This window comes from Opisthocomus hoazin, chromosome 5 (assembly GCF_030867145.1).
Source record: "Opisthocomus hoazin isolate bOpiHoa1 chromosome 5, bOpiHoa1.hap1, whole genome shotgun sequence".
Lineage (NCBI taxonomy): Eukaryota > Metazoa > Chordata > Aves > Opisthocomiformes > Opisthocomidae > Opisthocomus > Opisthocomus hoazin.
Window position 1 is genome coordinate 946,525 of NC_134418.1, and position 12,125 is coordinate 958,649.

General features: G+C 57.6%; 1 protein-coding gene across 7 annotated transcripts in view; it reads left to right on the forward strand.

The window, feature by feature from the left end:
* The window catches only part of DYSF (dysferlin), a 116,187-nt gene that overhangs the window by 41,782 nt on the left and 62,280 nt on the right, over positions 1–12,125 (forward strand). For all 7 annotated transcript variants that reach the window (XM_075420220.1, XM_075420222.1, XM_075420225.1 and 4 more), the window contains 3 exons: positions 4,388–4,481; positions 4,827–4,904; positions 11,060–11,241. In XM_075420220.1, the coding sequence (XP_075276335.1) occupies positions 4,388–4,481; positions 4,827–4,904; positions 11,060–11,241 (354 nt within the window). The remainder of the gene's footprint in view (positions 1–4,387; positions 4,482–4,826; positions 4,905–11,059; positions 11,242–12,125) is intronic.

The following is a 12,125-nucleotide window of genomic DNA, read 5'->3' on the forward strand; positions in this document are numbered from 1 at the left end:
CTTCTCCCCTTCTCCCTGGGGCCTGCTGGTGTGATGTTCATCCAGATGCTTCGTTCCTCTGCAGCTGGAAAACCCTAGAACATGGGGAGAGGGTGTTCCTGGGGGGCTGTGCAGGAACCTCCCGTGCGGTCTGGCGTGGGGGTGAGGGGAGGTGGGTGGTGGGTGTCCGATGCCCCATTTTGGCTCTGGTTCCACCCTCTGATGCCTCGGGTCTCAGCCCGGTTGTGCAGTTGTCCAAGGGGCTCAGCTGTGCCCTCGTTTGGCCATCGTTAGCCTGCGAATGAAATGATTTGGAGAGCTTGGCTGCTTATGGACCCGTCTGCTGGGGGGCACCAGGAGATGCTGGGGTGACCTGGGGAGGAAACTCCTTCCCCACACGTGTGGGGCAGAGGCTGGAGCGAAGGGGAAGAGGAGGAAAAAGCCCCATTAAAAAGGCGACGTGCCTGGGAGCCACTGCTTGCTGTGCTCCTGGTGACACTGCCGTGGTGGCAGGCGTCCCTGGTTGGTTGGAGTGTCCCCCAGTGCTGCTGACAGGCTGCTGAGCCCCCACCTGCCCCACGCTGCTGGGGCTGCCCTTCCAGCCCTCCACCCCGAAGCCTGTTAGACCTGCTCTGCCCTACTTCACAGATTTATTTTCCAAGCATTTCTGAGCTGTCTCAATTAGCGCTGGAACACCCAGTTCTTAGCGAGCTCCCAAATCTCGCATTTGTCTTTGCCAAGGTTGTGTCTAGAACTTTCGTCATATGAACATGTAGCAAATCCAATTTATTATTTCGCTTATTTTCTAACTGAAAACAATTCTAGCAAAAAAGCAGTTGTTCTGCCTTACCTTGCTTTGCCTTTCCGTTCCTTGCTGTGCCATGCCTTGCCGTGCCTTGATGCCGGGCCATGCCTTGCCTTGCTTTGCCTTGCCGTGTCACGCCTTGCCGTGCCATGCTTTGCCTTTCCGTTCCTTGCCTTGTCATGCCTTGCCATGCCTTGTTTGCCATGCCTTGCCTTGCTTTGCCTTGCTTTGCCGTGCCTTGCTGTGCCATGCTTAGCCTTGCCTTCTCTTGCCATGCCTTGCCTTGCCATGCCGTGCTTTGCCTTGCCTTGCCTTGCCGTGCCATGCTGTGCCGTGCCATGCCTTGCCTTGCCGTGCCATGCCTTGTCTTGCCATGCATTGCCTTGTCTTGCCATGCCTTGCCATGCCATGCCTTGCCATGCCTTGTCTTGCCTTGCCATGCCTTGTCTTGCCTTGTCTTGCCATGCCTTGTCTTGCCATGCCTTGTCTTGCCATGCCTTGCCTTGTCTTGCCGTGCCATGCCGTGCCATGCCATGCCTTGCCGTGCCATGTGTTGCCGTGCCATGCCGTGCCATGCCATGCCTTGCCATGCCTTGTCTTGCCTTGCCGTGCCATGCCATGCCTTGCCATGCCATGCCTTGTCTTGCCACGCCTTGCCTTGTCTTGCTGTGCCATGCCGTGCCATGCCATGACTTGCCATGCCTTGTCTTGCCTTGCCGTGCCATGCCTTGCCATGCCATGCCTTGCCGTGCCTTGCCGTGCCATGCCGTGCCATGCCATGCCTTGCCTGGCCATGCCTTGCCATGCCGTGCCATGCCGTGCCATGTGTTGCCATGCCATGCCATGCCTTGCCTTGCCTTGCCATGCCTTGCCCTGCCTTGTTTCTCCCTCTCCCCCTGCCCCAGCAGTCACCGCTGCTGCTCCTGCACAACCCCGAGCAGCCATCCAGCCCCCTACGCCCAGCAAATGCCTGGACCCGAAGTTTTCCCTGCTTGAACGTCAGGAAAACGCCGGGAAAACCCTCGGTGAGAGCCGGGTCCCGGGGGAGCACCAGGTCCCGTGGCTGCTCCTGGGAGTTGAACCATCACCTGGGTAGGGTGATGCCATCCGGCAAGGAGTAGTGTTTACTCCAGGCGTGGAGATCTCGGGGGACGCTGTCCCCGCAGGGTGACAGCTCGGGGGGGAGCAGCCCGGGAGAGCGGCAGGGGAATCCCTCCCCAGCCCCGGCGCTGGCTCCCGGCCGCCCGGCGGGTGCAGGACCAGCCCGCCCGCTCTTCGGGCTCTGCTGGCCAGATTCCCCTCCACGTAGGTCGCCCTGGCTCACCTCGCTGCCCTCATATTTTGGGGTTGCTGGCCTCGTTTTCTGTGGTTGCTTGGTTTTCTGTGGATTGCTTTAGAAGTGAGCTCGCCGTACTTTCTGCTTTTGCAGCTTCAGGCCTTTCCAGCTCTCACACTTGAATGACTTACGTGTTTTTCCAAGATGCTCCATCCCAAGATAATCCCCAAATTTACGTAGCGTCTCCCATCCGACAAGCCCAGACCCTCCGGACCTGCTCAGGACAGACCCCTCATCCGCTCCGGGCGGAGGGACTGGGCGTGACGGTGCAGGGCTGGGATCGGGGTGGTGGGATGAAGAATCACAGAATCCCAGCATGGCAGGGGTTGGAAGGGTCCTCTGTGGGTCCCCCAGCCCAGCCCCCTGCCCAAGCAGGGTCACCCAGAGCAGGCTGCACAGCACCGCGGCCAGGGGGGCTGGAATATCTCCAGAGAAGGAGACTCCACAGCCTCCCTGGGCAGCCTGGGCCAGGGCTCCGTCACCCTCAGAGGGAAGAAGTTCTTCCTCGGGTTCAGCTGGAGCTTCCTCTGCTCCAGTTTGTGCCCGTTGCCCCTTGTCCTGTCGCTGGGCACCACTGGGAAGAGTCTGGCCCCGTCCTCCTGACCCCCACCCTGCAGATATTTAGAGGCATTTCGAAGGTCCCCTCGCAGCCTTCTCTTCTCCAGGCTGAACAAGCCCAGCTCCCTCAGCCTTTCCTCATAGGAGAGATGCTCCAGTCCCCTCCTCATCCTCGCAGCCCTGCGCTGGACTCTCTCCAGTAGCTCCTCATCTTTCTTGAACTGGGGAGCCCAGCACTGGACACAGGACTCCAGATGGGGCCTCCCCAGGGCAGAGCAGAGGGGGAGGAGAACCTCCCTCGCCCTGCTGCCCACACTCTTCCTCATGCACCCCAGGATCCCATCGCCCTTCTTGGCACCCAGGGCACGCTGCTGGCTCAGGGTCACCCTGTTGTCCCCCAGCACTCCCAGTCCCTCTCCGCAGAGCTGCTCCCCAGCAGCTCCGCCCCAGCCTGTCCTGGTGCCTGGGGTTGTTCCTCCCCAGGGGCAGGACCCTGCCCTTGCCCTGGTTGAACCTCAGCAGGTTCCTCTCTGCCCAACTCTCCAGCCTGCCCAGGTCTCGCTGGATGCCAGCACAGCCTGCCGGGGTATCCACCACTCCTCCCAGTTTGGTGTCATCAGCAAACTGGCTGAGGGTACGCTCTAACTCTTCATCCAGGTCACTGATGAAGACTCGTGCCTGGACAGGCAAAGAGGGCTCTGCAGACCACCAAAGCTCCTCACGTGTTTTTGGGACCAGGCAGCTCTGGGCTCTGGAAACTCCATCCTGGACCTGTTGTGTTTTTCTTTTTTTCTTCTTGCTTCAAACACCCCTCCTGTCTCTCCCTAGCGTTCGATTATTGAAAAATATTTAAAGATCAGATGTATGCTCTCCGGGAAGTTACCTCTACGCTCGTTACCCTGTGACTAAATATTTCAAGCTGAAGGAGGCAATTAGGAGGTGATAAAATGCCGGCCCTCGTAGGCGAACACACGCAGAGGGAAGAGCGATGGCCAAGCCCAGCCGAGGCTCCCCCCAGGCAGCGAATTGGGGCGTTTGGCTGCGTTTGACGCCGTCTGTATCGCTGTTCACGTCATTTGTACCCCGTTAATTGTGCTCATAAGGGGACTTGGTGAAATTGCTTTAACTGCTGACTGCTGCTCCAGGAATGATGAACTTCTCTGGATGGAGAGGCTTTGCCGTGCTGGTGAGGTGCTGGGAGGCGGGATGGGAGTTGGTGACCCTTGAGCTGGTTTCGTTATGGTGTTCTCCCAGTACAGCATGGATCAGGAGCTGGGTCCTCTCTGCCCTCCTGGAGCAGAAGAATCACAGAATCACAGAATAGTAGGGGTTGGAAGGGACCTCTGTGGGTCATCTAGTCCAACCCTCCTGCCGAAGCAGGGTCACCCAGAGCAGGCTGCACAGGACCTTGTCCAGGCGGGTCTTGAATATCTCCAGAGAAGGAGACTCCACAACCTCCCTGGGCAGCCTGTTCCAGTGCTCCGTCACCCTCAGAGGGAAGAAGTTCTTCGTTGTGGTGTCCTGGTCCCTCCCAGCGCGGCGTAGATCAGGAGACGAGGGCAGAAGAACCTGAGGGTCCCTCCATGGGGAAGCCCAAACTCCTCTTGGACACCCGTGTGGATGAGAGCCCGGAGGACCCCATCCCACAGGGAGCCCCGGCCACAGAGGGGGTCCTGGCATGACCAACCTTGCCTTGCTTTCTCTTGCAGGGGGGAGTGACAGATGACAAGAGCGATGACGGCAAATCCATCTCTACCCTCAGTTTTGGCGTCAACAGACCCACCATTTCGTGCATATTTGACTGTAAGACCCCGAGGGTTGGGTGAGGGGGTGCAGTTCCTCTGCAGTGAGCCCTGGTCCGGGGTCTCTGCTGTGGGGACCCCGTAGCCAAGCGTTTCCCATCCTCTTCCTCTCACCCACCTGGAGTGCAGGTGGATGGGAAGAGAGGGGTGGGTAGGATGGGGCATGGCTTGTCCCCCTGGGAACATCGACATGTGGAGGGGTCGGTGCTCTCTTGGGAAGCCACGGGGAGGGTTAAGCCAAGCTGCCCTCAGACAGGAGCCCGGGGTGGGTTAAAAACCCCATGATTTGGTGCTCTGCGCTCCTCCCTGGCCTGGTCTCTCAACGGTTCCTCGTTCTTCTGTGCAGGTGGGAACAGGTACCACCTCCGCTGCTACATGTACCAAGCGAGGGACCTGATGGCCATGGACAAGGACAGCTTTTCGGGTAAGCCCAAGGGCTCGTGCCCGCTGGTTTGTGCTTGTGATTGGTGCTGTGACAAATGTAGGGGAGCAGAGGGGTCTGTAGAGTAAATTTTGGGGTATTTATTGGTGTGAAATGAGGGCAAGTGCAGGGTCCTGCCCCTGGGGAGGAACAACCCCAGGCACGAGGACAGGCTGGGGTGGCCCTGCTGGAGAGCAGCTCTGCGGAGAGGGACCTGGGAGTGCTGGGGGACGACAGGGTGACCAGGAGCCAGCAGCGTGCCCTGGGTGCCCAGAAGGCCAATGGGATCCTGGGGTGCATGAGGAGGAGTGTGGGCAGCAGGGCGAGGGAGGGTCTCCTCCCCCTCTGCTCTGCCCTGGGGAGGCCCCATCTGCAGTGCTGGGTCCAGTGCTGGGCTCCCCAGTTCAAGAAAGATGAGGAGCTACTGGAGAGAGTCCAGCGCAGGGCTACGAGGATGAGGAGGGGACTGGAGCATCTCTGCTATGAGGAGAGGCTGAGGGAGCTGGGCTTGTTCAGCCTGGAGAAGAGAAGGCTGCGAGGGGACCTTCGAAATGCCTCTAAATATCTGCAGGGTGGGGGTCAGGAGGACGGGGCCAGACTCTTGCCAGTGGTGCCCAGCGACAGGACAAGGGGCAACGGGCACAAACTGGAGCAGAGGAAGCTCCAGCTGAAGATGAGGAAGAACTTCTTCCCTCTGAGGGTGCCGGAGCCCTGGCCCAGGCTGCCCAGGGAGGCTGTGGAGTCTCCTTCTCTGGAGATATTCCAGCCCCGCCTGGACAAGGTGCTGTGCCCCCTGCTCTGGGTGACCCTGCTTGGGCAGGGGGTTGGGCTGGGGGACCCTCAGAGGTCCCTGCCAACCCCACCGTGCTGGGATTCTGGGATGCTGTGGTTCTGTGTTAGGCAGCCAGACAAAAGGCAGCGACGTGAGGCTTTCCCAAGGCGATCAGCCTGGTAATTTTGATTTCCCATCAGCAAAAATAAATCAGAGTTTCAAGAGCTCTTATGTGAGAAACCAACCCGAAACCACAAGTCACCCAGGTCAGCCATGAGTCAGAGCTGTTTGCTTTGCCAACAGCTCCTTCTCCCCGACCTGAGGCGATGCTGAAAGCCGGTGGCAAGGCCGGGCAGCAGACGGCTGAGGGGCAGGAGAAATGAAAACAGAGCGGAGGGTAGGGATGTTTCCCGTGGCACGCCACCTCGAGCCGTCCCCCCACGCGGCGTGTGGGGCTGCAGGCAGGACGGAGGGCTCCGGGCTGGTCTTGACGCGATGGATCATGGGGTAGGAACCTCCCTGAGATGTGCTCCAAAAAACTGAACAGGGTGCAAGGGGGTGGGTAGGACCTCGGAGCAGCCAGGAACCTTCTTCTGGGTCCTCATCGAGTTTCTGCTTGGATTTATGGACCCTCAGCATCCTGGTTGCATCCTGGCCAGCCTTGTGCCCACCCTTGCAGAGCAGCGTGACAGCGGTCTCCTGGGTCTGGGGTTCACGGAAGGGATTTGCCCTGTGGTTCGGGGAAGGGATCGAGGCTGAAGAGGGGAGACCCTGCTTATTAGGAATGAAAGAATTGATTGAAAATACAGCTGGAAATGAAAATACCTAACAGTGGCAGATCTGTAGAACGGTTCGTGTTTGTTTTCACAAATTAAATCGAGCTGCTGCTCCGCCGTGCTCCGTCCTGGAAACTTTGCAAGGGGGCTGGGAGGCAAAAGCTGGGGGGTTTCCTGGATGAAGTTGACATCTGAACCTGGCGTCCTTCAGACCAAACGCTAAAAAATGCCCCTTTGTGGTAAAAAAGTGTGGTCCCAGGTGGAGAAAAGGATGTCCTGGGCTTTGAGCAAGGAGCTTACCGTGTCCTGCTGCTCAACACGTCCCCAGCACAGCTTCAGGCACTTCTGAAAGTGCCAGGCTTGAGCTGAGGTGGTGGGGACGTCCCATGCTGAGCTCACCTTTTCTGGGTTAGCAAATCAAGTCAGAAGAAGATATGTCACCCTGTCTGTTGGGCAGCTCCGTTCTCACCCCGTGCTGATGGGTCGTTATCTGTTGGGCAGCTCCGTTCTCACCCGGTGCCGATGGGTGCTCGGGCGTAGGTGGTTTGGTCTCAGCAGCGTTTCGTTTGCAGCAGAGGATGAAGTGTGGCTGCAGATGTGGGAGGACGTGCCAGGAAGGGTCCTTCATGTCTGACCCAAGCAGGGACCACCCTCCCGGGAGCGGAGGGTTCTTCATCCCCTTCCCCATGGCCCGGGCCATCCCCGCCAGACGGCCCCGTGGCTCTTCGGTGCTTGTGACCAAAGCTGCCTTTGCCCGCACCCGTTAATGCTCTGGAGCGTCGTTGTGAGGTGGGAGAGCGGGACGGTGGGGACGTCGCTGCTTACCTCTGGCTCAGAGCTGGGGCGATGCAAAAGGTCCCCCATCAGTTCAGTGCCACTCTGAGATGTGAGCAGGTCTCCCTGGAGCACAGAATCCCAGAATCCCAGCATGGTGGGATCAGAAGGGACCTCTGTGGGTCCCCCAGCCCAACCCCCTGCCCAAGCAGGGTCACCCAGAGCAGGGGGCACAGCACCGCGGCCAGGGGGGCTGGAATATCTCCAGAGAAGGAGACTCCACAGCCTCCCTGGGCAGCCTGGGCCAGGGCTCCGTCACCCTCAGAGGGAAGAAGTTCTTCCTCGGGTTCAGCTGGAGCTTCCTCTGCTCCAGTTTGTGCCCGTTGCCCCTTGTCCTGTCACTGGACACCACTGGAGAGAGTCTGGCCCTGTCCTCCTGACCCCCACAAGTGTGGGTGGCGGGAGGACCCGCACCCCTCTGCGGTGATGCCTGCAGGCAGGATGCCTCCAGCGTCCCTTGGTCCCTCGCTGACTGTGGCACGGGGATCTGCGGAGGGACTGGGCGTGGGATTGCCCACCAGTGTTGACACGGGAGTGACAGATCTTGGATGGGATGGAGGGGCAGACCCCAAAAGACCCCCCAAAGTGCAGCATGGAGACCCACAGCGGGGAGCAGCGAGTGGGGACAGCCAGGCATCACCATGCTGGGCTGCAGGACCAAGATCCTGGGGGGGTCCTGCTCCCCTTGCTATTTTGAAGCAGAAAGGCTTACGTGGGGAGGGTGGGTGGGCAGAAACGCCCTGGAGAGGTGCAGAGCACCCAAACAATCACCCAGTGTCTGCGCCCACCGAGGTCCCGTCTCCCCTCCGCCTCCACAAAGGGTTTGTTGTTCGGAGTGGTGGGGACCGAGGTGATCTCATGGCCCCGATCGGTGGAGCGGGGAGGGGAGTCCCTTCCTTCGGAAAAACCTGGCCAAGGACAACATGAGTAACAACATGCCACAATGTGGAATTGTGATCTCCGCTGCCTTAACAAAGCATAAAGGAGTTCATTAAGGGGGCTTTACACAGTTATAAAAATAAACCTTCGGTGCACAGGAGGCTCCAAACAAAGGGGCTTTATGGAGGCCTCCTTTAAAAAGAAGAAGACGGGAGGGGGGGGAAAGAAAAGAGCAAAAAAGCAAATCCAAATCCATGGTTTTTTTGTTTATTGTAACGCATTCTGCTTTCCTCTTACTGGAAAAAATCATGTAAGTGGAAAAGGTCCTTCGCAGCGTGAACAGCGCTCTCTCCAGCCGGCCACCTCGCACACAGCCCCGGCTCCTGAACCACGTCCGCTGCGTGCCGGACCCCAAGAAAGAAAATACACCCACCCCGACCTCCCCATCTCTGGAAGAGGGGAGGGAGGCTCGGGGATGCCACCCTGCGCGGCCGGCCCCGCGTTCGGGTGGCTGGGGGATGCTCCCCCATCTCCAGGGTGGGCAGGACGCATTTAGATCCCGGCAGAAGGTCACAGGCTCCTGATGGTGGTGGAGTTGGGGTGTGCATGCTGTTTTGTGGGGTGAGGAGACCCCTCTTGGGGCTGTGGGCACAGTGCTGAGCACCAAGGGTTGCTTTTGTAGGGTCTGCCACGCTCCTGGCCACTGGTAGGTCTCTTGGGACTGGCTGTGGGGTGACCTGGGGGTACCCCACTGCATGCTGGTGGACCCCCATACACACATCTGTGTCTTGTGGTGGCATGTCATGCTGGCAGAGGAGGTGGCCTACGTCCTTCCAAAAAGGCCCATGATGCTTCCTGCTGCCGTGGAGGTTGGGCTTTGTAGCTAACCACAGCTCAGGGGTCCACCTGGGACTGTTCAGGTGGGATGCAGCAATCATGGGGGTCTTGTCCCTGACAAGGACCAGTAGGTTCTATCAGGTTATGAAGGGTGTTCAGTCTCCATGGGGTCTTACAGTGTGATCCCACAGCGTGTTTTGAGCCTCTCACCCAGCCGTTGATCCTGGTGCTTCCACTGCTGGTCCTGTCTCCATGCCCTGTGCCACCACCGCTGCAGGCTGGATGTCCACAGCAGGTTTGGGCTGCAAGCTCTTTGAAGGGAAGGTGTTAGAGAGGGCTCAGGTTTCATGTTTCTGTTGTTAATTGATCTCAGGCTTCCTGTGTTAATTGCTTTGGTTGTTAAGGGAGGCTACTCCTCGTTATTTGGTGCTGCCTTGCAGGGAGCCTCTGGCTTTGTCCCAAGTTAGGGGTGAGACACCTTGGTCCCAGCTCAATGCCTACGTACAGGGGTCTGATGAGACCCTGGAGTACCTGAGGTGTCTGCATGGGGCTGGCAGATGTGGTGCAGCAGCCCGAAGGGAGACCCAGAGCCACCTGGTATGGCGGCTGGAGGTCAGGTGGGATAACCCGGAGTTCTGGGAACCCAAAACCCTCCCCAGGACATGGAGATTACCAAAGCTCATGCAAAGGGGCTGAGAGGATGACTCTGGCCAGTTGCTGGCTGCATCTTCAGCTCCTGTCCCTTCTGGAGATGTTAGAGACCCCGGGAAGGAGGCAGTAATGTCCCAGCTACCTTCATCATGGTCTGACCCTCACAGCAAGGGGCGACCTGAAGTTGCTGCTCTCCCACAAGTACTTCCTGCACCCCCCTGGGAAAGATTGTTTGCGTCGTGGAAACAGTTTGTACTCTCTGCTGCGCTGGAGGACGGCCGTGTTGCCACCACTGAACCACTCATCCCTGTGGAGTCATCTTGTGGGGGAAAACCCACACCTTAGGGCAACAGGTGAACCGTTTGTGCTACCTCACCACTGGTGGACGGGATGAGGAGTCATGAGGATAACCTGGACCAGGACAGATCAAGTCAGACAGTGAGGAAATTCCTAATGCTACTGCAGTGGAGTGCTGGGAGATGTGGCCAGGGAAGGTCATGGTGTCTCCACCAGCTGTCACAAGCCAAAGGGTAAGGTTGCTCTGGTAAACATAGTCTCGTTGGATGTCCAAGAGGTTTTTGGAAAAAAAATCCTTCATCAAAGGATTTTAAGGAAAGGAGGCGGCTGTGGGGTATGAAAGAAGGTCTTTGCATAGATAGACAGCTAAGTTGTGTGGACTGTTGTGGTTGTCTTTTCTCAAAAAGAACTGAAACGAGCAGGGATCTGGATTGACCCTTTATGAGGAAGAACTCCATAGGATGAGACTCTGCTGCTGGAAAAAGAGGTGCCTTAGGTTTGGCAGGATAGAAAGCTGCAGATGCAGAGCATCTCTCCTCCGAGCAGAAGGCTGAGGGAGCTGGGCTTGTTGGAGAAGAGAAGGCTGAGAGAGGACCTTCGAAGTGCCTCTAAATATCTGCAGGGTGGGGGTCAGGAGGACGGGGCCAGACTCTTCCCAGTGGTGCCCAGCGACAGGACAAGGGGCAACGGGCACAAACTGAAGCCGAGGAAGCTCCAGCTGAAGATGAGGAAGAACTTCTTCCCTCTGAGGGTGCCGGAGCCCTGGCCCAGGCTGCCCAGGGAGGCTGTGGAGTCTCCTTCTCTGGAGATATTCCAGCCCCGCCTGGCTGCGGTGCTGTGCCGCCTGCTCTGGGTGACCCTGCTTCGGCAGGGGGCTGGGCTGGGGGACCCCAGAGGTCCCTGCCAACCCCGACCATTCTGTGATTCTGTGATAATTGCCTGGGACAGGATGGGAATGTCATTGCTGTTTCTAAAAGCCCTGCAGCTCCTTCAGCCTGTTCACAGTCTTCCCTGCACAACCCGCTGGCCCATGAATGACTGTGAATCGCTTTCTCCTCGCAAGACTGGTAGCTCTAATTCATCTTTTGCCTCTTCTCTACCATCCCTTGCAGATCCTTATGCCATTGTCTCCTTCCTCCACCAAAGCCAGAAGACGGTGGTTATCAAGAACACCTTGAACCCCACCTGGGACCAGACACTCATCTTCTACGAGATAGAGATCTTTGGGGACCCCCAGAACGTGTCTGATTCCCCTCCCAACATCGTGGTGGAACTATATGACCACGACACCTATGTAAGTGTGTTGGCATGAGATGGACATTCATGGTGTGCATGTGCTGGGGTAGATGGGAAAAACATGTGGAAGCGTTCTCTGGACTGCAATGCTGTGACATCTCTGGGTGGCTGAGACATTGAGCTGGACACTCAGGAGACAAAAATTCAGCAAATAGCTCCGCTAGTGATGTCCTTGGTGGCCCTGCTCCAGTTACCAAAGCTGCATGTACAGCGTGTTTTGCAGGGTGGCCAAATTAACCATATTTCCTGGTGCAAAAAGCTTGGGATGGGTGTTAAAGCAGTCATGTAAGTAGGGGATGATATAGTGTTGTTTGCTCAGCTGCCCAAAGGTATCCCAGGTGCCTTCTAGTGATGGCATTTGGGGAGCTGGTGAGATAATCTTGGGTCTTTCCTAGAAAAACTGGACTGTAGCATGTCACCAGAGCAGAAGAGATTTCAGACTGCATATAAGAGTAGCGCAGAAGTGAAAAGCACTTAGAACACAGCTTAGGAACATCTCAGGAACCTCTCAGGACCCCTCCTGCCCTCCCTCCTCCAGAAGACGCCAGCAGGAAGCAGCAAAAGCAACCGAAGAGCCCGGTGCAGACCAGTGAATGGTCTTTTTGAGAGCTGCTGATGCTTAAGGTTGTACTTGGAGCTCCTGCTCTGGAAATCGTAGGATACCATAGGAATTTCACCTCCTGTTTAAGCCAAAATGCACAAGAAAGAGCGCGTTTCTAGCTCTAGTAGCTCCAGGGAGGAGTTTGAAGGCTGGAGTTTATGTGGGCATCAAAGCCATCTCTCTTTCTGAACTGGTCCCATAACGGTTCAGACATTGAGCCCGATTTTGGAGTGACGGGGTCTCGGCTGAGATGCGGGTGCGTGGTGATGGACTCCACCGGG